This window comes from Phaethon aethereus (assembly GCF_964289735.1).
Source record: "Phaethon aethereus genome assembly, chromosome: 14".
Lineage (NCBI taxonomy): Eukaryota > Metazoa > Chordata > Aves > Phaethontiformes > Phaethontidae > Phaethon > Phaethon aethereus.
This window is the reverse complement of record NC_138590.1, coordinates 13,613,415-13,640,548: the sequence shown is the minus strand read 5'-3', so window position 1 is coordinate 13,640,548 and position 27,134 is coordinate 13,613,415. Positions and strand designations below refer to the sequence as shown.

At 41.5% G+C, this 27,134-nt stretch overlaps 1 protein-coding gene across 1 annotated transcript in view; it reads left to right on the top strand.

Annotated features, from left to right (window-relative positions):
• Positions 1-27,134, top strand: part of GALNT10 (polypeptide N-acetylgalactosaminyltransferase 10) — a gene marked incomplete at its 3' end in the record, with an annotated part of 85,997 nt that overhangs the window by 25,661 nt on the left and 33,202 nt on the right. Inside the window, exons 2-4 of the mRNA XM_082006011.1 lie at positions 17,061-17,163; positions 18,009-18,147; positions 22,199-22,365. Coding sequence (XP_081862137.1) covers positions 17,061-17,163; positions 18,009-18,147; positions 22,199-22,365 — 409 coding nt within the window. The remainder of the gene's footprint in view (positions 1-17,060; positions 17,164-18,008; positions 18,148-22,198; positions 22,366-27,134) is intronic.

Here is a 27,134-nt window from a genome sequence, read left to right as displayed (position 1 = left end):
TGTATGTTGAAGTGAATTTAGATGCATCTGAAAGACCACTCTATTGCTATGCAATACCAAGGCTGACTTTTAGTATGTGTTGGATATGAATTATGAAGTGATCTGAGTCCATATTCAGTGTGCATCTCTTAATAGTATAAAATTATTCAAAGTAGAGTTGTTTCCTAGCATGAAATGCTTGGCATATTTACGATTCTCTTGCCTTTCTAGCAAAGGTGGTAACTTTCACATGTAAAATGTAGTATTTTACTTGCATTTTATATTGCCTTAAAATATGTAGCTTATCTCCCAGCGGTCTTGCATGTGCCAACATCCAGAACTGGAACTGTATGTATTTAATGGATTTTATTTGGTATTCAGGCTAACATTCCTGGGCAAAAAAAAAAGCTTGCCATGTAGCATCATGTTGCATGATGTCATGGGGAGAGAGTGCTCACAGGTTTAGATGTGGCTAACTTTGGTTTGGGGTAAGTGATCTGCCTACTTTTTACTGCTAGTTTTGGTAAACATCATGGTGTGTGTTTTACTGAAGCTTGACAACCAGCCTTCCTCTTGCAGTCTCACTTTTAGAAAGTCATCTTTCTTACCACAGCCTTTATCTTCTGTGCATCTTTGCCCTAAGAATAGCACTGCACAGATGATGTTTTCTACAACAGGTTAGTTGATTAAATGTTATTACAAACTACAGCTACTTGAAAGCAGTTGCTCTTATCTTTAATTTTAGTGTCAAGTTACTGTTTTAAGTAAGTTTTAAGCCCAAATTCTCCATCTCCCTCTTATAGAGGTGGCTCACCTGTAAACGTGTCATCCCCGTATGTCCCCTTCTACGGCGAGAGGAACAGACGTTGCGATCTACTGCACAAGCTTCAGGCACTTGCTGCAGGAGATGGGCACCAGGCTGTCAAAAGCGAGCTTTATGGGCAGGCTGGGCTTTCACAAGGACACGTGTTTACAGAGCATGAAATTAACATTTTCTGCACAGAGGCAAATAATTGCTTACAATGGAGACTTTAGCAGCAGATTTGAAGCTTGAATGATTATTAGTAAGGTTAGATGGAGCACATAGTGATGTCCACCTCCTGAGCAAAGTCATTCAGAACTTTTTAGCTGTTCATTTACGCTGAAAGGTTTTAAGATGTTGTAATGTTCATGCCTTGAGCTTGTCACTTCTGATAAGAAGTGGTAACAGGCTGTGTTGCTATATCTATATCTGTGGTATGGTTCCTTCAAAATCATTCTTGAATGGAAAACTATTTTTTGACTTACAGAAAGCAAAGGGAACCCTCATTCCCATTATCTTAGTATTGAATTATTATCTAGTAGTACTCTAGCAATGCCAGGGTTTCTAAGAGACTTTGCAGGAAGTGCCTGTGAAACAAGCCTTTGTCACGGTCAAAAGGGATCCCTGTGAAAGCTTTCCTGTGCTCAGGAGATGGATCTAAAGGGCCAATAGCTCTTGGGTAGTGTTGGCTGTCTTAAGCTGCTGAGGTTAATGCTCTTGCTGGTCAGATCAGGGCTTTTTCTTGAGCAGTGGTGAAAAACTGTTTCTGAAGAATGGATATTGGCAAAATTAATCAGATTGATTCTTCACTTATGACACAGATCAAGTCTTGAACTTCAGTCTTCTATGGTAATAAGACCAGTTCATCATCACTAATTGCATCTCTTCATTCCCAGTTTCCTCAGCCTGTTTACTCCCTCAAGGTGACTTCCCCACTCAACAGATGTGCATGTCTGACAGAACATTTAAAAACCACTGAGCTTGAAGTAGATGAACTTTTTCTAAAAGAAATCCTGTTCCGTTGCAATTAACCATGTCACAGAATTTAGTAAGTCTGACTAATGTTAAATATAAGTGTCCAGTCAAACTTCAATGTGCAGGTAGCTTTTCCTCTCTGCACACCACAGCTGTAAATGGTGCTTAAGGCTTGCAGTGCTCCTCAGGGAGGGGGGCGAAGTAACCAGCATCACAAAGGCTGTTCTGAAAACCTTTTTAAAATGCCACATGTTACAACCATGATCTTCCCATTGCTTTTCTGTAGGACAGCATTCTTCAGAGGCATTGGGACTTCTTGCTTTGTTCACATTGTGCTCAACAGCCCTAACCATAACACCTTTCAGTAGTTATCCTTGTCTGTACTGAAAGCCAGTGCACATGGCTCTTAAAAGGAACATCCAAGCGTCGCCTGAATACTCCCCAGAACAACTGTCCTCTTGTTCTGGGAACACCCAAAATCTAGGATACTGGATATGTCTCACTCCCTGCTCCCATTAAAAGAAAGCTTTTCAAATAGTTTAAGCTACCTCTACACAAGACTGAACCGAGATTCACCTTCAAAATTCCTCCAAACAGGTGAAATGGAGCTCAGTGTTTCTGTGCACTTTGTGTAAGCTGTGCAATAGCACTAGGTTTGCCAGCACTGTTTTTGCCACGAGGTGTTACACCATAAATTTTCAGAGGACACGAGAGAGGTCATGCATGCAATGAATTACTCAGATGCTCTGTAACAAGACCTGCTAATAGCCAACCCTCTTTGAAATAGTCCTAGGAGAGTGAACTTCTCTTTTTTTTTTTTTTTCCCTGTTTGGTAAGACTTGGTAGAACAAACACCTAACCAAATGTGAGGAGTTTTGTATCAGTCATTTTCTGCTGTATCTTATGTACAGCCATGCATTTTATTTCTTTATTAATTTTTCTTTTTTTGTCAATGCTTAAACAGTATTTTTTCAATATGAAGTGAGACCCATAAAAATACTAGATATAACATGTTCGAGTCAAATTGGGTACTTCTTTATTCTGGTATGACAAGCTTCAAAATATCTGTTTTAGAGAATGTCCTGCTATACAGCAATTTTTCTCAGTCCCATGGAGCTTCAGCGAGGTCAGAGAATTTATAGAATAGAAAAGAAATATAGAAGAGAATTTCTGTTTTATCATAGGGCTAACTGCTCCGCTCTTGTAATGACCCTGAAGGACAGTAAATGCTCCAAATAATTCAGTTTATTTGGAATATAGGGAATATAGCTCTACTGTGCTATAGGAGTTAGAGTAGATCTAGGAAAATAGAAAAGATTGTGGTATATTTTAATGTGATTCCTACTGGCTCCTTGTGAGACTGTTCAGCTGCCATAGCCCTCGCTTATTTTAAACTTCCAGAAGCAGACAGTGAAGATTTCTGGAATTCAATGTTTTCAGTGTACTCAAGGGAGAGACCTCCCTGATTACCCTTGTAGTAAAATGAGACTCATCAAAGTCTAATTGCCTCTTGGCCCAAGATGGAACATATTAATTTCTCATGGAGTTGAAAAGCCTCTTCCATAATTTAATGTGTTGTGCTTTTAATTTCATGTCTTTCCACTTTCTTCTTTGCAGCAGTGTGGAAAAGTGTGAAGACTATTTGTAATGCTTGCCTTTCCTTTTTGCTCAGTCATCTCTACCCTAGTCAGCACCCATTATTTTGCATTTTTCTGTGTATGATGTTATTGTAAAAATATTGAGATGAAACTTGCTTTTTTTCAAACAGTAGGACACAGATTCATAGCCAGTGATCTGTCATCACCCAGGAATGACGATAAAACAGCTGCTAAAGTCACTCAGGTCTCATATATTAACACCTTCTTTACTCAAACTTTGAACTGTATCCCAAACTTTTTGATGCGTTGTTCTGTTGCCAGGACCACTTTTGAATTTTAATCCTGTTCTCCACTTAGCTGGCAACATCAGCAGATTTAACAAGCATGCTTTTCATTCCAGTATTGAAATCAATAGATAATTTTACAGGGTCTAGAAAGATTACAATGAAGATTGTTTTGACACATGACCTGAATGTTTGCATCAAAATGTGTAACTTTTTATTAGATTTGAGTGAATTCCAATTTAGATATTAACAATAACAAGACTTAGTATACTCTGGTTTGCATCATCTCTCCTGTCCACCCAGTTGTTACCTGTCCCAGACAGAAGCTGCTTGTTTCATAGTTTTTAATCCTGACACTGCTGTAGTTATAGCAGTTTATCACTCTTAAGGTGACACCTAAAAGTGATCTGTCACCTTTTAGGCCTGTACAATGTTTTGATATCTGCTTCTCCAGCCCTGCTTTTCCTCAATTTACCAGAAGTGTTTTGTCATATTTCAGTCATTAGAAATCTCATCTGTCTTCCACGGGCATTTGAAGATAATGGCCCTGAGACTGTCAACCAGCTTCTTCCCTAACCCAACCAATTTATCTTAGCAGTTTCTGTTTTTTCCCTATTGTACCCTAACCAGGCTTAGCATGCCCTCTTGCTCCGCTGGCACTATGAGCAATCAGGTAGTTTCTTGCCATATTACAACTTGCTGCCCATGTCAAGTGGCTATTGCTGCTAGAGAGCGTCTCTGGGAGGGACCGACGTACCTACGCAGGATCTAGCCTTTAGCCTCAGCATTTTAGTGCAGATTACTTGATTCTTTCCTGGCCTTGGGTCAGCCTCATCTCAGCCCAGGGTGGAGGCATGGACAATTAAAAGCCTTAGGATGGCAGAAAGATGGGTGATGATGACAATTTCATGCTGTATTCGAAGGGGTAGAGTCAGAGCTCTTGAGCAGCTTGCTTAGGAGAGAAGTATTAAACCTGGGAAGTGTGACCAGATGGCACATACAGTACTCGAGTACTGCAGGGAGTTCTGCCAATGCTTTCCTTGTAGAGGGAGGAGTGGCAAAAGGGTGGTAGATGCTTTCTTGCCAGGTACGTGTACTTGGTACTTCAGCTTTTAAATGAAAGTTTTTAAATGGTGAGAAGTCTCTATCTGTTATTCTAAATGCAATTTGTTTTTAGGGTGCCTGGACTTTCCATGGGATAACCTTTCCCATACAGTTCACAGTAGGGTTTTAGTCCTTAATCATGTGATGTGCATGCTCTGCAAGTCATCTTTGCAAGCCATCACTTCAACCTCTAGAAAGAAGAGGTTGAAGACTGCAGTTGGGATTTTTGTGCTCAGCTTTTTGTTCCTGGTGGAATAATGCAGCTTATTCCTGGGTTTAAGGGGCGGCTCGTGCTTCCTGATGAGAGCAGCTGCTTACAGGACGACCGTAACTGTACAAGAGTCTCCTGCAGCTATTGCCCGGCTGCTCTGCGCCGCAGCCTGCCCCAGGACGACTCTTCACCATCAAGGGCAGTAATTCTGTGTGCTGCCTTCTCTACAAGGAGAATCTGGAGATGCAGACAAAGCACAAGTGCATCAAATGAACTGACAGCATGAACACGGGGAAACTGGGGGTAGCATGGCTCAGATTTTTTTGTGTAACTGGGTAATAGCAGCAAGTCTGAGTCTGAGGGGAGTGGGATTAATCCCGGCATAGATCTGTGCACTTGCTATTGCTGGGTGCAATACGTTGTCTGAGCTTGTACTAGTTGTCAGAGCAGCAGTTACATAACTTCTTGGGGAGAAGAGGCTGTTAAATGTTGCTTTTTAGTGCCAATGTTTTCAGCTTAACGCTGTCAAGAAGCATCAAGTCCACCAGGAACTTGGTAGAGAATTTACTTTAAAATCCTTAAAATAGCTAAAAGGAAAATAGTGGTATTCTGTTGCTGAAAATCAGAAAAATGTGGGTTTTCTGCATTGCTGCTAATAAAAAGCTGTACTGAGACTGATGCTAACAGTGTGGACCAGGAAGCAGGCTCCTTCAGAGCACCACCTGAAGTAATAGTAAATATTTAATTGAAAACAATGATTATTTTTTTTTTTTTCACCCTAAACCGAAGCAGTCACGATGATTGTTATGGGTACCGTTCGTTGCTCAGGGACTGGAAGGCAAGCAAGCAGTGTCAGCACTGAAGGTACAGAGTGAAGAGTGTGGAAAATAAAATAGAAAAATGCTTGTGATTCTCTTTGCTTTATTTGAGTTAGCGGGACCTATTTAGTTCAAGTGATGATTAAGTATGAAGTGAGCATGGTATTTTTCCTGGTAGCAGGAGATAACTGGGGGAAAAGTATTCTCTGAAAATACCTGTAAACCTCTTGATGTCTTAACTTCTCCCTAGAATCCTTTTGGCCTGGGTCTTTTTTTCAGCAGGGGAGGTACGGGGGGGGCCCTGTGTCACCTGGCCACATTTCCAAGTACAGTTTATTGTTAAACTGCAGCTGTGATCTGCTGAGCAAGATGAGCTGGTACAGCGTGTCTGGGGATTATTTCCTGTACTAGCAGGTGAACGCCACTGGTAGATGATTTGACGTCCTCTGGTTTTGGGTCTGACTTTTTGGCAGATGATGTTGTTGTTCTTGATCAGATTGTGTCTCCTTTCAAATTTCTGATAGGAGATATTTTTATAATTTTATGTGTAACTCCTAAAGATGGATAAGGGCTCAAGAAAAAGCTAAAATACAGCCTTTTTTCTAATACCTTTCAAAATTAATTAGGGAAAAGGCAATTTCTAAGCTTGATATGCAGCTTGCTATAGGAAGCACTCTGCTGACACGAAACAGGAAATCTCAGTACCTGGCAGACAACTAAATGGGAATTACAGTTCTTATTCCAGTTTTTGAGTCATATCTGTCATGTAGATTTTGTATGAGTTGTATATAGTTTTCAGCAGCAGTAAATGTTGGGTTGGGTTTGGGTTTTTTTTACCTTTTTGGAGCATTTCAGAATAGTGGTATTAACCTTTCTGAAGCCACGTGCTGACAAATCCCCTCACCAGGGCATCAAACTTCTGTAATGTGCCCTTGAATTTTGCTTGAATAAATTTGGCATCAGCCCAAATTCCATGAAGAAAGGTAAATATCTGGTCTACACTGTCAGCTGTTCCAAAGGCCGCTGCAGCTCTTCTTATGGATACCTTACAGTGCTCTGCCAGCTTTTCCAGGCAAAACCCAGATCACTTCTGTTTGCTATTATGAACTGTAACCGTTGGCAAGTTTTCAAACTGCCTTGCTCATCCTACCTCAGAAAACCTGTTATAACTCAGCCTCTTGTCTTACTTGTGCCTTTCTCTATCACGAAGTGCAAGGCATCCTGGTAGTATAGTTTGCACATATGGAAAGTCCCAAAATTGAGTGGTTTTCTTTTGATTTGTCAGTCTTATAAATATTTAGACCTCTTCCTTTGGGTATCTAGTGGGTAGGTTTTGTCCTGTCCTCGCTTTGGAGATCGTTGGAGCACTAGCAGCCATCTCCTGTTTTATACCAGCTTACACAAGGAGTTACACCAGCATTTCCCAAGGACCCGGTGCCATCCAGGTAGATTCCATTTTATGAAAGGCACAAACTGTCCTAGTTCTGTCATCATTCAAATAGTTGTAAATGCTGAAATTTTTTTGTAAACTGAACAAAGTCAAATTTGCAGTGACACGATTGCCAGGTCCACCTACATGCAGCACCAAGCTTAGTTGTAAACTTGTGTTGGTTGTCTAAGTGCTGTGAATTTCACTTGTGTGTAGTAGTTCTGTGTTGAGGCCATATGGGATGTTTGTTGTGGTGTATCTGATTTCTGCTAGTATGATATATGGTGTGATTCTCTGCTAATATTCAAAATATTTGGAAGCTGTGCTCATCTGAGCAGTCCTTGATTGGCTTAACGTTCCTATAATCTGATTGGGAATTTATAGCTTGAGTACAGGGAATTCATGGAAATGATGGAATTAATAGGTTTTTATAGCCTGCATTTTTATTAAATCTTAATGCACGTTAGTTAAGGGTTTCTGCGTATGCAGCATAATCCGTAAGTCTAACTGGTAAATCAGATTTCAGAAAAGGTGCTCCGAAGTATGTCCTTATAGGAAACCGTTACAGCTTGCGTGCCGTTTGCTTCTGTTAAATGGAGCGTGGATATATGCAGACATCTGGAGGGTTCTGCTTCAAATGTCCATTTCTTAAATTAATCTCCAAATCCGCTTGTTCACTCTTCTTTCTGTGAATATAAGGCTTATATTTAAGGCAGCTTCAGATAGCAGTAAACGCTGTGAAAAAAAATGTTCATCTCTGGATTTCTGCTGGGAGTTGTGGTCAAAAACCAGCTCTTGAACATGTGATAAAATATTACGTGTATGTTGGTTCCTTGGGAAGAGCTCACCTAGTTTTAAGTTTCCAGAAAGCATGTAAAGCAGAAAGGGAAAGTGGGAGGGATGGGAAGTCTTTAATCTCATTTGGGATGGCTGTTCAGAGACGACTTTTGTCTACATCTTCGTATTTCAAGTATTTGCTGTCAAAGCCCCTCCTGGCCGTCGTACCTCAGGCAGGGTGTGCAACGGGTTGTGTCTCCATCTCAACCGGAGGGTAGCCCACGGACTGATGTCTTGTTTGGGAATTTTATACTGTGTTGCTGTATGTTAAAGCAAGGTCAAAGAAATGTGCTTATTGCCTGAGGGAGAAAATGAGGTTTCTGATGCAACTAAATGCCCGCAGGAGCTTATTCCACAGTTTAGAGCAGATCCCCGAGACGTGCCACTATGTGGGAAACGGAGCCTTTCTGTAGATGGGAAGGGCTGTAAGCGTTTTGGTGAGCAGAAAAGATGAGAAAGCTGTTGTGGGCAAATTAAAGTGCCAAGTCCTGTTCTGAAGTCTAAAACTAGGCCAGCTGGGTTTTTGACAGCTGAAAGAGAAGTCTGAGGCTGAAACAGCTGTGCTATCACAAGGTGTGCTAAAACCCAGGGATGAGCTCACCGCTTGGCGCTCTGTGCTGACTTTGGGAAGGCACTGTGCATTCGGAGGCCTGGATTGAATTAGTCAAACGGTAAGTTTAGAACAGCAAACACTGCAAGACCGTGGTATTATTTCTAAAGGTAAGCGAAGAACAAAGTGTAAGGTGTTTGGTAGAGATAGACGACTAAGCTGGATGTCGTATCGCTGTCGTCAGCTGATGTCTTCAGACTTTAATCAGCTGATGAACCAGGACTTTTTGCTAGATAAAATTTTGTTTGTGCTCAGGGATTTTCATCAACTGAGGTTGAATAAAACTTGTTAACTGAAGGAATTTAAAGAAGGGGGGAAAGTTTCAGTTCAAGCAAGTACTGTTCTAGCACTTAATACAAAAAGCTTTCTGCATTAAAAAATAGAGAGTCGGCTAAAATTGGGTAATACTTAAACAGTAGGCTGTCCTGTCCACCAAGGAGCTGCATGCCTGGCGTCCTGCAAGGAACATATTTTTTTAATAGCTCTACAGTCAGCTACCAAGTGTCCCTGGGTATTCTGCAGAAAAGGCCCTGCTCTGGGTCTGTAGGCACTGATCCCTTCAGTGGCTGGGTCTGGTCCAGCTGTGGTTTAATTAGCTGACATGGGCTCAGGACTTATCTTGGAGTGCCCACAGCAGTTGTGGCTCTGCTTTCTGAAGGAAGCATGCGGGTTATTTTCATACCTCAAAGTGTGGCTTTCTCAAAGAAAAACACAAATCTGAACATGTGGATTTCAATATGACTGGTGTTTCAGGTGGGAAAGAGCATGATGACCCAAGGTAGCATCATGCAGGAAACTTCTAGGTCTGGTTCTTGTGAAGGCGTACTTGGCTGTTTTGTCTTTGAAAGCACTTAATCATCCCACATGATGTGCTGCCATTTAGTCCTGCATTGCCTTTTAATAGTTCCTGAAATGTTGAAGGTATGGATTATGTTAATGTAGCTTTTAAATTTTTGATGCACTGAAATAGCTTCAAAAATTAACCTTTTGAAAACACTCACATAGATTGCACAACAGGCTTTTAGCAGCTTGCTTTTTCTAGTAGTATGCCATCTCCTGTTCCAGTAAATGAAGAGCTTTGACTGACCAAGGTTATACTCAGCTTCCTGACCCTGGACAAATGCCTCCAACTGATGTTGGAGATATTTTTATTTTTTGTTAGATCATCTGAAAGTCTCAGCTGTTTTCATGCCAGTATGAAGGATGGAGGCTGTTTGTGCTGCACAGGTGTTGTACCAATTTGTTGTTCAACACATGCTAATAGATCTCCGAGAAACAAAAAAAGATTTTTATTCCTCATGGTGCAATAAGACTTGAAATCTATTTATTTATGAAAGAGTTACCTACATTTAGTGTGGATGGTCCCATGATCATTAGAACCTGGGAACCTTGCTGCAGTGAGAGGGAGGATTTCTCCTGCTTTCTGCCAGATGTGGCTTCTCTCATGTTTCTTGCCTTCTGAAAGCCCTCGGGTACTCTAGGTTTTGGAAGACTGAAGAGAAGCTGGCTATAGATGTTTCTTATTTCTGCTTTCCTGTGGCACAGATTGTGACAACTAGGTTGTACCCAAAGTGCATGCTCTTGAGTCTTTCACTGAGTCCACCTAATAAATAGAGGAATGGTTTCTATTTGCTTTGTCTTTTCTTGTTTTTCTGGATTGTTTTGTCATCTTTGATTGTTTTGTCATCTTTGGCATCTTGTTGTAGGATATAAATGCAAGATACTTGCTGAGGTGCTGGGATAAATGAAGAGCCTAGGATGGAACAGATGCCTCCTTTTAACACTGTCTCCAAAGACCATAATTTATTAGGTCTGATCATAGCTCCTTGGTTTAAAAAAAAAAAAAGACGAAAGAAATGCCTGAACAGGGTTTGAGATCTGTACAGCATTATCTGTACAGATTAGTATATGCACTTCAGCAAATCCTTTTTTTCCTCGTGTATAGAAAACTTGGCTTACATCTCCATCCACCCTTCTTTTATTCTGGCTGGGGCCAAGCACGCTAAATAATGATTAAACAAAAAATTAAAATTCCATTTTTGTACATTTGGTGTTTGAACGCTGATCAATTGCTTTGGTGGCATGTTAAGTAACAGCATGGTAGACAACAGAAGGGGCTTATTTCTAGCAATCTGTCTAAATCCATTTTCAATGTATTGCTTTATATGCCTTTCTACTTCAATTCATTTTCAGTTTTTAAAAAATGAAGGATGGAAATGGGCAAGAGATTAGTCTAAGATATTGCTGGAGAAGTAATCACTCCTTAGTGGTAAACGACTTCCAGTTCTTAAGGAAAAGAAAAGATGCTTGAGCTGAAATAGAATTTATGGACTTGCTGTAGGAGTTAATTGATAAAATTCAATGGCTTGTGCACTTACATAGCTTGACTAGATGATCACAATGAGCCCTTCATGCTTTGAAATCTCCTTTTTGCATTGCTGTTTACAATGGACCATTTCAAAAACAAAGAGATTTTTGCAAAATAGAAGGCGAGGTAGAGCAAAACAGAAAATTGCAAAGGCTGTAACCTTGCTGACCTGTTTTATAGGGATAGAAATCCAGATCCATAAAGCCCATTTGCCCTAGCCGTGCAGCACTGGTGACTGCAATGTTCAAACAATGGTCACTGTATTCCATGGTTAAAGTGCAGATAAGGGGGGATGTACCAGTGGGGTTTGGGCAAAAATGTTATGCCTCCTGCTATGCAGTTAGAATTAATGGCAAATTAGGATAAAAGTGAAAATTTACATGAAGTACAGTGTTACAGTTAAGGCATAGCTCCCTGCAAATGACATGCTTGTTTAATAGTTAAAGCAAAAGTCGGTCCTAGGAAACTTGCTGTGTTTTGCAGATTGCCTGGATATCATAGTCTAGAGTGTCTGTTGAAGGGGTATCATCAAGTTATGTAATTTGCATAATTGAATCAAATCCCATGCAGCATCCCTGAAGGAAACCACTAAAAAAAGCAACATTCTGGTCCCTCTGTGCTGTGTCTGGGTTTCTAGAGCTTGGGCATCTTTTACAAAGGCGGGGGGGGAGAGAAGGAGCTTCCAAAATAACATCGATGTCAGCAACCTGCCCATTTTCATGAGGAGACTGAGCGCGTATGTGCGTATCTTCCCTCTGCCCATGATGGCATGCTGCCCACAACTTTACACACTGCTCTGCTAGTAGTGATGACATGAGCAGAAAAACTGCAGTTGAGGGGGGGAAGGCAGTGTTTTATTGTTCACACTGACGTTTTTTGGTAGTCTGCTGAAATTAAGTTGGTCTTGAAAGTGTGATTCTTGACAAGAAATGTGATGCTAATCAGCCTGCTACAGCTACACCTTCCCTTCGAGGCTACGCGGATCGTGGGTGCTGCTAAGTTCACTGAAGCAAAGATGCTGATATTCATTTTCTAGCACTGAAGTCACCTCAAAATTAATGTTCAGACATTGTTGACAGAACTTGTCAGTGACTCACAGCAGACTTTTCAGATATGGTATTTTAATAGCAACCTGAAAAACCAATGTAAGCATTATATGTTTGCTTCTAAGGGATGCAGTTAGAAATATTCTAGCCCCTTAACATTTACCCATTAAATTTAATGGAGCATTTCTGAATTGAATTGAATAGTGTAACTTCTCTGCCCAAGACCAAAAAAGCTCCAGAATGCAGCATGTCTGTCTTGACCATCTACAGCTATGCCTAGCCTTCAAGATTTTAAAAGCTACTTAGAGAGCCATGTCGATCCAACGGAGATTAATGTTGTGTTTATCTCGTGTGAATCGCGTTTGGCTTTAGCTGTACAGGGCAGTAACATCGTGAGCACTGCAGGCAGAGGAACAGATAACGAGTCAACCTACACAGTCCTCACTGATGGTGCCAGCATGAAGAAAAGTCGGTCCTTGTAAGTCTCCAAGATGGAGAGCTGGGGAACGGGCTCTATACAGGACTTAAGGATCGGTAACTCTTATTCCGTGTGCCCCCACATTCCAACACTACACTTCAGTAGGTCTGAATAACTGATGCGTGTAGTCCATAGTTTCCCCTCTTGCTTAATTTAAAGTTTAAAAATTACTGAAGTCTTTCTCTTGACACTTGTGGCCTAGACAGGGTTTAGCTTAGCCTAGCTCGAAGATGTTTTCATGCGTGAATTTATTTGGTACTGGGGGAAGTAATGCGTCTATCTACTAGACTTTCTGCTGTCCACCTGCCCGATTTGGGCTCTGTACGTAATACAGTGCCAGTCTCTGTCATTTCTTATTTTCCTTTTTTGAACAGCACTGGAGGATGGCGTGCTATTGCCTGCTTTTACTCAGTATCACAGTGATTAAATTGCTTGCGTCAGGTTGTTGCTTGCTCTGAGGGTATTTAAATGCACGTTGCTGACCTCTTTGAAGAATGGCTTGAAGCCGTGCAGAAAATTTACTTCCCTGTTCACATTGTCCAATATCGAGCGCACAAACACAAGGGTGACTCTAGCCCAGAGGCTGGGGGTGCTCACCTTGTGCAGGGATGGCTGGAACTTCTTTCTAATGGCTTTTACGTTGCTGCTTGGCCTGACGAGCATTGGCTGCTTTGGTGGTACAGCTTTGTAATGGCGTGAGATGCCCCTCCTGAAACAGCCGATAGCCCAGTGGTGTGGCTTCCCTCCAGACGATGCTGGAGATGTTGGTGTGAATCCTTTGGGGTATGCTTTGAACTTGTTTCCCATCTCCTGAGAGCTGTTGTGGAGGGCAGCTCAAGGTTCATCCCCTTATTGTACTTTGAAAGGAGATCAATCCACACAAGTACCTGCAGCAGTGGTCGGGTATCTTCTAAGGGACAATTCAGACCAGAGTTGAGAGGGAAGGGAGGTGCCTCTGCAATTCTAGTTTAATTTGACTGAGTCCCAAGAAGAGGTGGGATTTAAAATGCTCTTACCAGTGTCCTGTTAGGCAGCTGGGATGTCTTTTTGGGGGTGGATCTCTCTCTCCTCTCTTTTCTCCAGTGTGCCTGACTTCCCCTGGTCACTTCATAGGGACTTAGCGTAGGGTGCTGGGTTGCCATGTGCGGAGCGGGTGTCATGAGGCTCGGAGTTGCACTGTGCATTTCTCCTTTTAGGTCTAGTCCCTAGACACTCTTGGACTGCTCTCCTCTTCAGTAGTGGGTGGGATTTCTAGAGTAACTGCTGTAAGGGGTTTGCGCGTGTTGAACAGCAGCAAATGGCAGAAGGGATAGTGGCGTCGTAAACAATTCTCCTGGTATGCTCATTCAGTCCAGAGTGCTACAAACAAGAGACAAAAGAGACTTAAAATATTGAGGATTAAGACTTGCCAGTTGTTCCTGTGCCCAGTATGACACTTGTGCACAAGCCTAGTTCTCAGAAAGTTGGCAGAACTCTCCTGGCAAGGAGTTGCTCTGGTCTGTGAGAGCTTTCCAGGACTTCTCAGGGCAGGGGAATATCCTGGAGAGGAAACTGGCCGGTGAGCAGGCCTGGCAAAGCAGGGATCTGGCAAAACAGAGACAAAAACCTCACAGAACAGTAGTGTGCCCTGGGGGTTATTTAGTGGGGATGAATAGGAGGGTGGCATGTTGTCTAAAAAGTTAGAAGCCATTGTGGTGGGCCAGGCAAGTAGATATGTTGGACTTTTGCAGTAGCACAGGGTGGCTGCTTCGTGGTCCTGAAAAATTGATCCCTTTTACTCCAAAAATAACCAAGCTGCTACTTCTTCTGTCTGTCACCTAGCTGTCATCCAGACCTGCTCATGTTAGCTGGCACGAGGTAGTGAAAGTCAGGCAGAGTTTGCATAAAATACTCGCGTGAGCATTTGGTGGGACAGAGCCATGGGTAGATGCTGGACTTGGCTTGCCGTGCCCTGGCCCTGGCTCACCACGCTCAGAGGAAGCATCTCAAACCTCTTCTGCTCGCACCTGCTGTGCAAAAGCAGCCACAACCTCCTGCAGAGGAGCAAATGTTAGGTTTCTGGCTGGTTTTCTCTGCTGCTCTGGAGCTGTGCTTACCTGCTCCGGCATGATGGGAATCGGTGAGGCTTTTGCAGTGCTGCCGATGAAACCTCTTGCCCTCAGCAAACGCAAGTCTCCAACACGTGTAGTTAGAGGTGAACTGATACATTGGATTGCTGGTGGTGGAATTCATTTTATGTCCTAATAGGTGCAGAGTGAAATTCAGGAAGGTACGCTAGCAGTTTCTGTATTTGAACAGAAGTAAGGATTTGGAAGAGTAGAGTTGATGGGCTAAAGGGACAGTAATTAACAACATAAAAATGACCTATTGCTTTTGATTCATATAACTTCATCAAAGTGGAAAATAAAATAACAGGTAACGAAGATGAAGAAAACTGAAGAATCATGGGGTAAATGAAAGAAATCAAGTACACCATCTAAATGTAGCTCTACTGGGATTTTTCGTAAAGTGGTCGCTTCTGGGTGTAACTGTCCTTCCCTGCTAACTGGCCTTTTCTGGCAGTTGTCTGGCTTTCACCGCTGTTAGTTCCATCCTGTAGTGTGGTCCTGCTATTCCCATGCTGCCCTGAGAGTTTCTTTCCTTCCATCTTCCTGCACCATAAGTATTTTTCAGAGAATATCCTTGTTAGCTCCAGGTGACACAAGTGGAAGTTCCCTAATACTTGTTCACATCATGAACTAGCTGTGTGACTGACTTCTTGTCCATTCTGAGTGCCTATCAGCTCTCTTTCAGTGAAAATAAAATTAAATTGCAGGGAGCAGGAAGGGGAATGCTCTGATTATTGATGTTAGTTAATTGAAATGGGTAACTGAGTGTCTGGTTTCATGGATGAAACTTGACTTCTGCCACATATGTTACTGTCTGCAAAATGTCAAGAAGCTGAGTGTAAATCATTTTATGATCCATGATTGGAAGGATTTAGATTGATTTAGAATCCCTTATGTGGAGGGGAAAAAAAAAATACATTCTAATAGTTCACAGACCAGCTTTTAATCGGATTGAGCTCTGTTACTTTTAGACCACTGGTTTATTACCCTTTGGCATGGTAATACAACTAACACAGCTCAAGGTCTTCATGCAGTTCCTTTGCTAAGGGTTACCACCCATAAGCCAGCAGGTGGAGCAGAGCACGTACCTGCATTCAGCCACTCTAGTTCACTTTGACATCTTAGCTGAGACCTGTCTTAGCTGACAGTTTTGTAAGCTAATACACAGGGCTCCCTTCCTGCTGGCTGTTGTAGAAGAGAGGTGATGTGATGGGGATAATCTGCAAAACCTTCACAGCAAGGTTCACCAGAGCTCATTTGCCAGACTGCAGTGAGGTGAACTGCATCAGGCTGAAGTGTAGTGCCTTGGAATAACAAGTAAAATGTCCAAATGTCTTATTTTTCCAAGACACATCTAGGCATGAAAATGAAGAGTTTGTAACTTAACTAGTCAGGTAAATGACGTCTGTGTCCCAGATGCCAAAGATGCCTGATAACCCTGCAAGGTTACTATGCTAACTGTTGCTTTTTGGTGGTGGTTTGGTTTGATTGACCCATTACTGAGACTTTAAACCTCTTGCCCTCCAAGGAGGGAAGCTTTTTTTTTGTTCTAGGAATTCTAGCCTGTGGAGTTCTCTCTGCAGGTCACAGGGAACTAAAAGGGAAAAACCACTAAGTTCTTTGTGTAACTATTCTGCAATAATGATGCTACAAATTACTTGCATTTATACTCTACTAGCATATTACAACATAATTGAAAAGCCATTCTCAGAGAAGATGTTTTCTTCTTGACCCTAAAAGCTACTTAAATATATTATATATATATTTCCCTTGGATTTTGGGGATGTCACTGTTTGAGATGTATCATGGTTTTCTTTCCACACACCATAGTCTCTTTGATCCTGAATTCAGCACATCTTTCATTTGCTAACTTGTTCCCAAAGCACCCATTGCTTTTGAATTTCAACAACAACATCATGAAAAGAGGAGCTCTAATTGAGTTCAGTGCAGGCTCATGCCTTGTGTAAAATTTGCTTTTAAGTTGAACAGCAAGAGTCTTAATGGATGACCTTTTAAATCTTATTTTGATTTTATTCAGGTATAGTAGTGTGCTCATTAATAATGATCCTGCAGTAGGTCTCCCATTACAGCTTTATTGTTAATTAAATAGGATGTAAGATGTATTGGATGTTTTCAAAATGAAAATGAGAATTTTTAATAGATTCCCTGATTAAGAATACTGGTCTGCATACATGATGGTGCCCTGAAAAAAATATCACTTAACAGCTATACATAAAGTACTGTTCTGAGGCAAGCAAAGTTTACTTCCTCGCCCATTTCAGGGTAAAAACTACTTGCTTGTGATGGTCTTACCTTAAGGAAGATGCTTAATGTCCTCTTATAGGAAGGGGAGGGTGTGAAAGAAAGGTTTCACGTATTTTGTATTTAATATATCCAATTTTTTGTTTAAAAGGCATCATATGTGAGGCAAAAGAAAGACCCTCACTTTGGTGATGGACAAAGGAAAAAGGACTGGCATAACAAAGAAGCTATAAGGAGGGACTCTGAGCGTGTAGGTATGTAAGATTACTATAAAAAAGTTTTAATGCAGATTGTAACGTAGTTTGATTTTATTTGGTAGGCTGAGTGCAGAACAGCATGTTCAACTTCAGGGTCAAGGTGATGTTCTTGACATGATGCAACAGTTCTTGTGTGTTAATCCCAGTTAAAGCCTTTTCCCCCAACTCTACAATAACAAATTTGAGGTGAAATTATGTTGGTAACGTCTTGATATTTTTAGGACAGGTGCCATATTGATTTTTTTTAAATGTGTGCCTGTACCTCTCCCAGAAATGGGAGATCCAGAAAGGAAGAAGAGGGATAAGAAAAATGTTCTAGATTATAACATTCATGCAAGTTTTATTCCATAGTTTTGGGTTTTGTCTTGCATCACATAAAAGGGCCCATTTTGAACATCACAGCTTGACACTGGTGTGTCTGCAAGGGCTCTACCTCATCTGTGCAAGAGCTCAGGTTTTTAAATATACATATCCATCTGTCCTGAAAAAAGCAACAGTGATGAGGTAGTCAAACCATATGTATTCTTCCTGCAGTGAAACAAAAAACATTCTATAGATCCTCCCCAGTGCTACCATAGTCCCTTCATCTGTTTCTGATGTTAGAAGGAAGACTTAACTTCCATGACTTGCACAGCTGAGTGGTTTGTAGCAAAACAGCTTATCAGATAAAATTGTTAGGTTGACACGGTTGACCCAGCTAAATATGACATAGAGCACAAAACTAATGAAAGAATTTTCAAAGGATTATAAGATGACTTCTTTCCTTTGGATATATGGATTAGTTTCTGTCCAGTTAAGCACCAATTAGTAATGATGCATGTTTACTTTCTGCCTATCTATAGGAAACGGAGAACAGGGAAAACCTTACCCAATGACTGATGCAGAGCGAGTGGACCAGGCATACAGGGAAAATGGTTTTAATATCTTTGTGAGTGATAAAATTTCTCTGAATCGTTCCCTTCCAGACATCAGACACCCGAAGTGAGTATGTAGTTTACATTTCTACAAGTAAAATTTTACAAGCCCTAAATTACTACATCTGCAGAAGTGTGCTCTTTATTATGTACTCTTGTCCTTTGTTCCTCAAATACAATTCTCTTACAGCTGGATCCTGTTGTCTCCTTAATAAAGGACAGTGTGTAGAAATTGCAGTGGGAAAGTCCAGAAGACTTTAAATTACCAAAAACTTGCAGGCCTACTCAGAAGACATCTTGAATTCAACTCAGTGGTAGCTACTTCCTTCACCTCTTGCAATGTGACAGTTCAGTTCCTGAGCCCACTGATGTAGCCAACAACTTTTAGCAACTAATAAGGTGGTGCTATTTCTTTCTGTAGTGAAAACTGATGTAAATGTCTGACTCAGCTGGCAAATTCCCTAAGTGTTGTCAGGTGATGATGGTCACTAAACACTCTGTCCAGCTCTCATGTTGGCCACTAGCTGGAAATGACCATGAAATGCTCAGGAGCAGAAAAAGATTCAAGTAGCTCCACTCAACTATGTGTGAAGAGTTTTATTAGAAATTCTTCTGATTCATGGATTATTTTCTTAGACATCTTCCTCATAAAAACCTCATCAGGGTTTATGGAATGCTGGCTTTTGAGTTCATCTATTTTTGGACGTTATCCCTTAGGATGGTGTCAAACTGGATTTTGTGCAAGCCAGAATGAGTTTTTCATTAGCAAAAGTGCTTCAGTTAGGACTTAACCCTTCCTTATACAAAGCTGAGAGGTTTTTAAATACTGTTTGTGTGGTTTTTAATCTGAAAGCTTTGTTAGACATTTGAATGGAAGCTTGTTTTGTGCAAAGCTGGTTTTATCACAATTTAGTGAATCTGAATTCAACATCTACTTTATTCATGTGAATATAATTTCCAGAAGTCAGGTTTTATAATTTGTTAGCTGCGTGTTTGAGAGATTACCTCTTCAGCTGTCACAGCAAACTAATCAAATACACTGGCTTGACAGCCTTTCTCAATAAACTCATAAACCAGAGTAGTGAATATAGCTCCATAAATATTTTAGGCATGCAGCTGAAATGTTTAAACGTAGAGATAAATCAGGTAACTGAAGATGCTTGTTGATCAGCTCATACTCAAGTTCTAGGAAATAGAGTTTGAGTTTGCTAACCTAAATTATACCTGGCCTCCATTTACAGGGGCTGCCATGGGCTCTGAGAATTTTAAGCATCAGACAATGCCAGTGTTTCCTCATCTGAGGATTTAATATATCACTTCACACTCCCCATTGTTTCGCAAAGTTGCTGACTCCTCATTGCTAATTCTGCTATTTAAACTTTTTCAACTCAGTCCCCAGTTAAAATTAATAAGTGAAGTGTCTGGGTCACCAACAACTTAAGCTGTGATTAATGATGCTGCTGCAGCTGCTTTGCTTGTTGCTTGACACATCCTTTCCCCCAACATAGCGAGTTATAATTGTGGAGGTCTCAAGGAGCAGATAAACAGCGTCTATAAAGGATGCTAGGATTACCTGGGCAGGGAGTGAGGTTACGTGTAATGGAGATGTGCAGCAAGGAATTCATGACTGAAAAGGTCTGTTGGGCATTCCCTGTGCCCATTAAAAAAAATATACTTGACATGGTATGGTTTGTGTTATTTGGAAGCTTCATGAGGGCAATTTATAATGATGTTTGGCTGAGACCATAAAGAGCATTCTAGAAAGAAGCAAGCTATCTTTTAGAACACGCACTTTACCTAGACTTTTACATACGGTAAGAGATAATAAAGACTTTGTCGTTTGGAAATGTGCCTACAGGCAGCGGAGACTAAGGAGAAGGTGAAGTGGGGAAAAATGCGGCATCTGTCCTGTCCTTTACCTAAGCTTGGGGCCACAGCTGTGGTTCTTCCCAACAGCTGGCCTGGGTGGGGAGGGACAGAAGAGCAGCCTATGTGTTTGCTCACTTCTGAAATGGTTTGTGTGGACCTTTATATACCAAATAGTGTGTTGCCTCTGCTTTCTGTTCATCATGGGAATCAAGGGTCTGGGGGAGAGTGTGTACTATTTGTTTCAACAGTTGTGTCTTCCCCTGCTAACATTTCTTCTAGGTACTTCCAAGTTTTTTAATATTAAATATTAATTTTGCAGTTCTTAAAGCAATTGTAGCTGTGGTAGCTGGAGGGAAACAACTACTCTCCATATATAATGGTTAAACTTAATAGCTAAAGTTTGTCGCTTGTTAAAGTTAGAAAATGAGAATTCCTGTTTAAGAAGAGTTAGAAGAGATTTGGGGGCTCTTGCTTCATATTGGAACAGAATTATAGCTAGTTGCTGTCTTGGAAGAAGGTTAAGATTGCAATGCCAAGGGCTGCATGAAAGCCGTCCATGCAGCTTTATTTTGCATCTTGCATCTGTGCATTGCAGCCATAGCCTGCAAGCTCTTGGCAGCACCCCAGAACAATTCATTAGACCCAGAATAAGCCACTGTCCTTCCACGTAGGTGCCACAGTCCCTTCCTGTAATCACAGTTTTATTGAGCTTGTATAACATAGGTGCATCCTCTCTCCGTTCCCTGGGAAAGGTACCAGGAAAAAGCTGCCACTGCCAGAGCCGCTTTTGCTCCCATCTGCCCTCCCAGGGACCAGGGAGGGAATTAGCCGTGTGCACGCACGGCGCTGCGCATGCAGTGGAAGCCCGGCCGAGTGCCTGGCAGGAGGGAGTCGGCAAATCAGCTCTGGTGCGGACTTGTGCCAGAGGTCCAGCGTCGTGGCAGGGAGCAGGGAACGATCTCCCTCCCCTGCTAGTGGAAAGAGGGCAGCCTGCTCTGCTGGCAGAGTCGTGAATGTGTTCCAAAAATCTCTATTCATGTAGTCACCTCTGTCTGTCCTGCACGGGGCACGTGGAGTTCTGGCAACGTAATAGATTTTTGTCCCCTAGTGAACCGCTGCTGGGTATTTTTTAACTACAGTTGTTCGTTGTATGGCTTTAGATCTTACCTGTTTAACGATGTTCAGACTCCACTATTAGGGCCACATCTGCAGGAAAATAAACACTGCACTTATTGCTGCAGTTTGAATTTTCTTCATGAAGCTACCTTGAAAACACTCCCCCAAGGGAAGGGAGCGTTACCCCTGTTTAAAAATTAAGATGATTAATGCTGTGGGGAAATACCCCCAAATTGAAGGGGGCCATATGGAGACTGCACAGCTGACTCACCAGCCCTATCCAAGTTCTGCGGTGCTTTATATTCAAAGTCCAACTTCCTTCACTTCTGTCTGCAGAACTGATCCCAGGTGTCAAACTAGACCTGCTGAAAAATGGGGAACACAAGATTGATTTGTTAGTAAAAGTACGATTTGAATAATCTGTCCAGCATGATAAGAGAAACCTTCGGTAGAGGTTGCAGGTTGATCTTATTGCTGAGAGGTGGGTTTGTTTATTGGGCAGTTCTTACTACGCAATTATCCCCTCTCTTCTGTCTCTTGTTCGTAATGTCTTGAACTTCTGGGACTGCTTAGGGAAGATGCTGTCACAGAAAATCCTTACTTCCTGCATATTTTGTTTTAAGAAATTGGATGACAGTTATACATGTGATTAGTGACTTGCTTCTCTGAAAACTGGGAGTGAGCGAGCTAAACCAATATACTCAGAGTGCCTAGAAGAGATACATTCAACTTGGAAAACAACTTTGTAGAAATTCCTCTTCCTAATGACCTTTGAGGTATAAGGATAGGAAAAACAAGTATTTTAGAGACTTTTGTATCTTAAGCTATAACTGGAGTTTCCTTTCAAAAGCAACTTCAGCACCTAATAGATCCCTCTGACTTTCTGTGGCGCTAAGTGTTTCTGGCCATTGACAGTCCTCATTTCATAGGGAGGTTTTTTGTTGGCCAGGTAGACTAGATGAGGACAACACTGGCTTGATAAGGCCTAAAAGTTGGAGTGGTTTGGGTTTTTTTCCAGGCACTTTGCATCAATTTGAGGAGTAAAGGATGAACTAAGTTACTTGATGGTAATTAATGTGGAAGTGCTGGTGTTCTTTGGCACCACCTTTTAACCTTACTCTACCTGTGTCCAGCTGCAAGAATAAGCGGTACCTGGAGAAGCTTCCGAACACTAGCGTGATAATACCGTTCCACAACGAAGGATGGTCCTCTCTCCTCCGGACAGTGCACAGTGTCCTAAACCGCTCCCCTTCTGAGCTGATAGCAGAGATAGTGCTGGTGGATGACTTCAGTGACAGAGGTATGATAATTTGTATGTAACATCTCCACCTACGTTTACCTACCTATGCTTACCTACCTAAGGGATCAAGGAACTTATATATGTGTATAATGACTTGAAGGTTTTTTTACTTGCCAACAGCAGAGCTCAGGTGAACCTTGCTCCAGGACCTTTGAAAGGCCAAAAGTCTAGCAAAAAACTCCTGTTCCATATTCAGTTTGTGCTGGTTTAGCTGCTGATGGCATGGGATGTCCTGCGTTTTGGACAATGTGAGTAAACAGGGAAGCTGGTCTTAATATTCTGCTAACAGCCTGTATAGCCCTTAACATTTAACCCCAGGGTTAAATGTTTGATGCTTAGAATACAAAAAAAAAAAAGAAGAGAGGGGAATAACTCACTCCTCACATTCTCCTTTTTTTTTCTAGATAGTAAAAGAAGCCTTGGTAAAAGGTTTCCACCTCGGACTGCCTATGATTTGGCTTACTTTTCTCCAGAATTTTGTGCTCCTGAAAAGTAAATCTGCAACATCCAAAACTTTGACTGCTCTCACTTGCTAACTTGCTTGCAACTAAACTTCTTATTTTGTACTGCATTGCCAGGAGTAGTCATTTGGGATTGGGTTTAAGCGCTACATGCAAAGGCGTGTAGTCGCTGGCATAACGCTTCACCACCAATGGAACAACCGCTTGTAATTGCAGCAGCAATGTGTAGATGTAGTTGCTGAATTTACTTCTGTAGCGGAAAGGCAAGGGATCTGTTTTTCTGAACCATTTAAATGCTATGTGATATAAAAAGCTAGACTTTGTCTTGTAGTTTGCACCCTTGCTATGGTGGAAAAGGCAGTCAAGGGAAGGAGGAATGAATGCCTCTATCACATAGACATTGCATAGCTAGAAAGATCACATGGAAAGTCCTCTGAAGTAGCTGGTGTTCTCCCATGTTGAAGAAGGTACAGTGACTTTAAGGCATTCTGATTAGACCTAGCAACTCTATTTTCTCCTTTAAAATTACTAAGACTAGTTATCTTTGAGCTGCAGAGTTGAAGAATCCTGCCACTGAAGTTACTCATCTGGGGGAAGAGAGCTCTCTACACAGATACTAAAGGGTACACCTCCAAAAATATGACATATAGGAAGCTCTTATAATGAACTTGTAAACAAGCTCGTGAGCGTTTAGTGTTCTGACCTATACTGACTTTCAAATAAGCACTACCCAAATGCTACAGTATTTGTTCTAAAGCACATCTCTAGTTTGCAAGCAAGGCATGTTGGTTTGAACAAATCAATGTTATATGGAATAAGTAATTCTTCAGAGGATTTTCAAATAAGCTGGGGAGAAAAAAACCAACACCCTCCCAACAAGGTCTCTTTATTGCTGCTCAGTCTAGAAGCAAATTGGACAAGCTCACACTGTAACCACAGCTGAATTGTACAAACAAGTTTCATTTGAGAGAAGTGGAAGCACTGAAATCTGGTTTCCTGTAGATCTATTTGCCTTGTTCTCTAGATGTGCCCTTCTGACCAGGCAAAGGAGAACACTCCTGGCTCTCCACCCCTGCTCCTTGTCAGCCTGTACATGTGCTGTTCATCCAGCTTGCTCGTGCTCTGTTCCGCCTGCCTCTGATAAGATGCAAGCTCTTCTCCATCAGTCATCCACCTTTCATACAAAGGTTGTGAGAAGTAGCTGAGATTAGTGTGCAGCATCTATTTATAGATAGATATAAAAGACTACTGGTGTCGGACAGTGAGCTAAATTGTCAAGGGAAGAGAACAATACACACAGGCAAAGAGAGTGCTAATAAAAAACTTTTTAAACCAGTGTTTTCCTGCTAGCTCGGCTGATCTGTGCATGTTGGGACAATTACTGGTTAGGATGAAACATTTTTCCTTCACTCCTGTCAGTTCTGTATCTGCACTGTAGCGTTTCCTGCTGGCTGCTGCTCCTTTTCTAGCAGTCAGCGTTCTTCCTTAACCACACTGGGGTTGGCTTCTACATCCCTCCCTGCGTTTAAATAGATCCTTAGTCTTCAGGAGGTTGTGAAGTCCTAAACACGTGATCTTGACTTGAAAGGCTGCTGGTTACAAATTTCTGGTTTTAATTTATCCATTGTATGTATTTAAAAAACAAACAAAACCAAACATTTCAACCCAATACCTGAGAACTGATAATTTAATGCATCAAACTGAGCTGCAGGAAGGAGCAGAGGCTCCAGGAAAACGTTTACTTCACGTGTTGTATGTTTGAAAAGGTCACATTCTTGGGTTTGGACTGTTAGGCCATGGCTCTGGTTGTCTGTTTCTTATTATTAAATTGGGCAGGTGGTAAAAACCCTGTGTCTGAGCTGATGATCATCACTGCTGTGCCACAGAACTGGTGAGCAGTAAAACGAATGAGGAGAGATTTCTTTGAAAATCATAAATTATTAGTCCTCTGTATTGTCAGCAAGATGGAATGCTGTGATTCTGTTTTAAATGCTAGTTCCACAAATTTGTAACAGCATCTTTCTTCTAAAATTATAGAATCGCTGCTGAATGTAGTGATAGTAGAGGCCACATTTGAGTTCAGAGAGGCATAGTATGAACAGTAAATGTCAGCTTCTTCCCCGAAGAGATCAGTAAATAGTCATCATAAACTCCAGTGAAAAGCAAAAGATGAAAAGCATAATCGCTCAATAAAAATCTATTATTAATTTTTTTTTATTGAGAGGCTACCCTGACAAGATAAAATACCAGATATGCTCTGCTGTACCTCATGATGGCCTTTCACTTGAGAGTTGTCTAAACAGACCTCTAGCACTTTAATAACTCCTTAAAAGTACTAACCTTCAAGGCCCTGGCTTTCCCTGGCAAGGAGACTCTATCCCTCTTGCTAGCATTTCTTGTGCACTGACCTGTGTTGGGGTTAAACATACTGGGCTTTGCCGAGCTGCCCTTGAGGTCCTGTTAGAGTTGCACTCTCGTTCTGCTGTTGCACTGGGTGCGAGTGGTGGTGTTAGTGCCAATCCACCAGCCTCTTTCACCCATGTATCTCATGCACGGAGAATCTTTGCTTCACATGAAGTAAAGAGAACTGTGCTAATAACAGAAACAGAAAGTATGGAAGCCTGGCGACTGCACACATCAGTGTTTTTTGACAGATGTTACTCTCCTAGTTTTTCACCTGTTTTTAAGCTTGGGAGTAAGGAATTTTTGGTGTGACTAGGAGGAGGCTTAAGAAGTTGGCTAACAAAGCGATAGGAGAGTGAAGACAGATTTCTGGGTTAGCTGGTGGTTGCTTTAGTCCGCAGCATACCTGGGAGGTAGCTGTGTTGCTTTGCATTACTGGAGCTTTTGGACAGATGAATCATCATCTGCAAGTGTCAACAGCCATTTATTTCTTAATTTGTTTGAGACAGACAATTCTGTGACCTTTAGCAATAAACATTTTTCAACCAAAAAAGGCTGTCCTGATGACAGCAAAGCTTAACCACGAGCAGCAAAAGCTTTACAAGTCATGTCTTTGAAATGTTTCTTATACTTTGTATTTGAAAAATCAAAATGTGCTGGAACAACTTGCTGTCTGGAATTTTTTTTGCGTGCCTGTAGCATAATGCAAATGATCAAAATCTAGTCTTCCTTTGAACAAATTTAGTGCTGGATTCCGCTACTGTGCTCTGGGAAAGGCTGCCGGTTGGTGGGATCAGTCTGATGCAGTACTGTGGTAGCATGCAGTTTGCCTTGAGGTGTGGTCCATGTTGTCACCCGTAGCAGCTTTCTTTGCTGACACCTGAATCTTTCTTTATGGGGATTCCCTTGTTAGGTTGAGTTAACCTAAAAGAAGCTGCTTTCCAGCATGTGCCTTTGCTTACAACAGAGAAAATATTGTGGGGCTATTTTCTGCTTTCTCTAAGAGTCTCTAGCGTCAACATAGCATTCCCAGTAAGACTATGATAGCTTACACGTTTTTCCTCCCAAACTTAGTTGGGATGTTTGTAATGTAAGGTCTTTCCTCTCCTGACCATAAGCATTTCAAAATAATTGTAGGGATTTAACGTGCAGAAGAATATAGGTTATATTGAAGAGAGAGGCACCCATTCAGCAGACTTGGAGAGTAAGAATTAACCTGCCCAGTGTTCTCTGCCTCTTCCTGCGTGCTACTGAGAACCACTAAAGACCTGCAGACTGGCCTCTTCGGATTAACCTCAGCTATTTCAGGGTGGTCCGAAATAATGCCTACCGTTCTGGATCAGCGGAAATCAAAATGCAATACGTGTGCATTACGACTTTAGAATTCCTGATCATAAAAATGCTTAGCTGTAGCAGTCCTGTGTGGATTTGTGGCTTCGCTTTTAATTTCTATAGCTATTCTTTAGTTCTGATCTCAGTTAAATTAAGCCTTTTCATATACTGGCTTGCAGGGTACTAATTATATCCCTCTGAGCTTGTTACCAGAATGGCCCTAAGTAAACTAAAATGCTTTTTTCATGTATATCAGTTTCTTCCTGGGGGCTGTCAAATGTGAAATTTGTTTGCTTTTTGATTATTTAATTACAATGCTGCTGAGTGTTAAGTGGGTTCTATTATATCATAGAAATGGGAGGAGGGGAAAAGAAGTTGAAATGCAGGTCAGTTTGTAACGCTGCAGGTTTTTGTATCAGCTCTGATGGCATTTTATTGACAGCAGGCAACAAATAACAGACAGGCAGTTCATGATTCTTCGGGGTCTGCTTCAGTCCCTGGACCTACGATCTGAATCTGGGTGTGGTTGTGAGAAATGGAGCCGTTCATCTCTAGTGTCTGTCTTTTACAAAG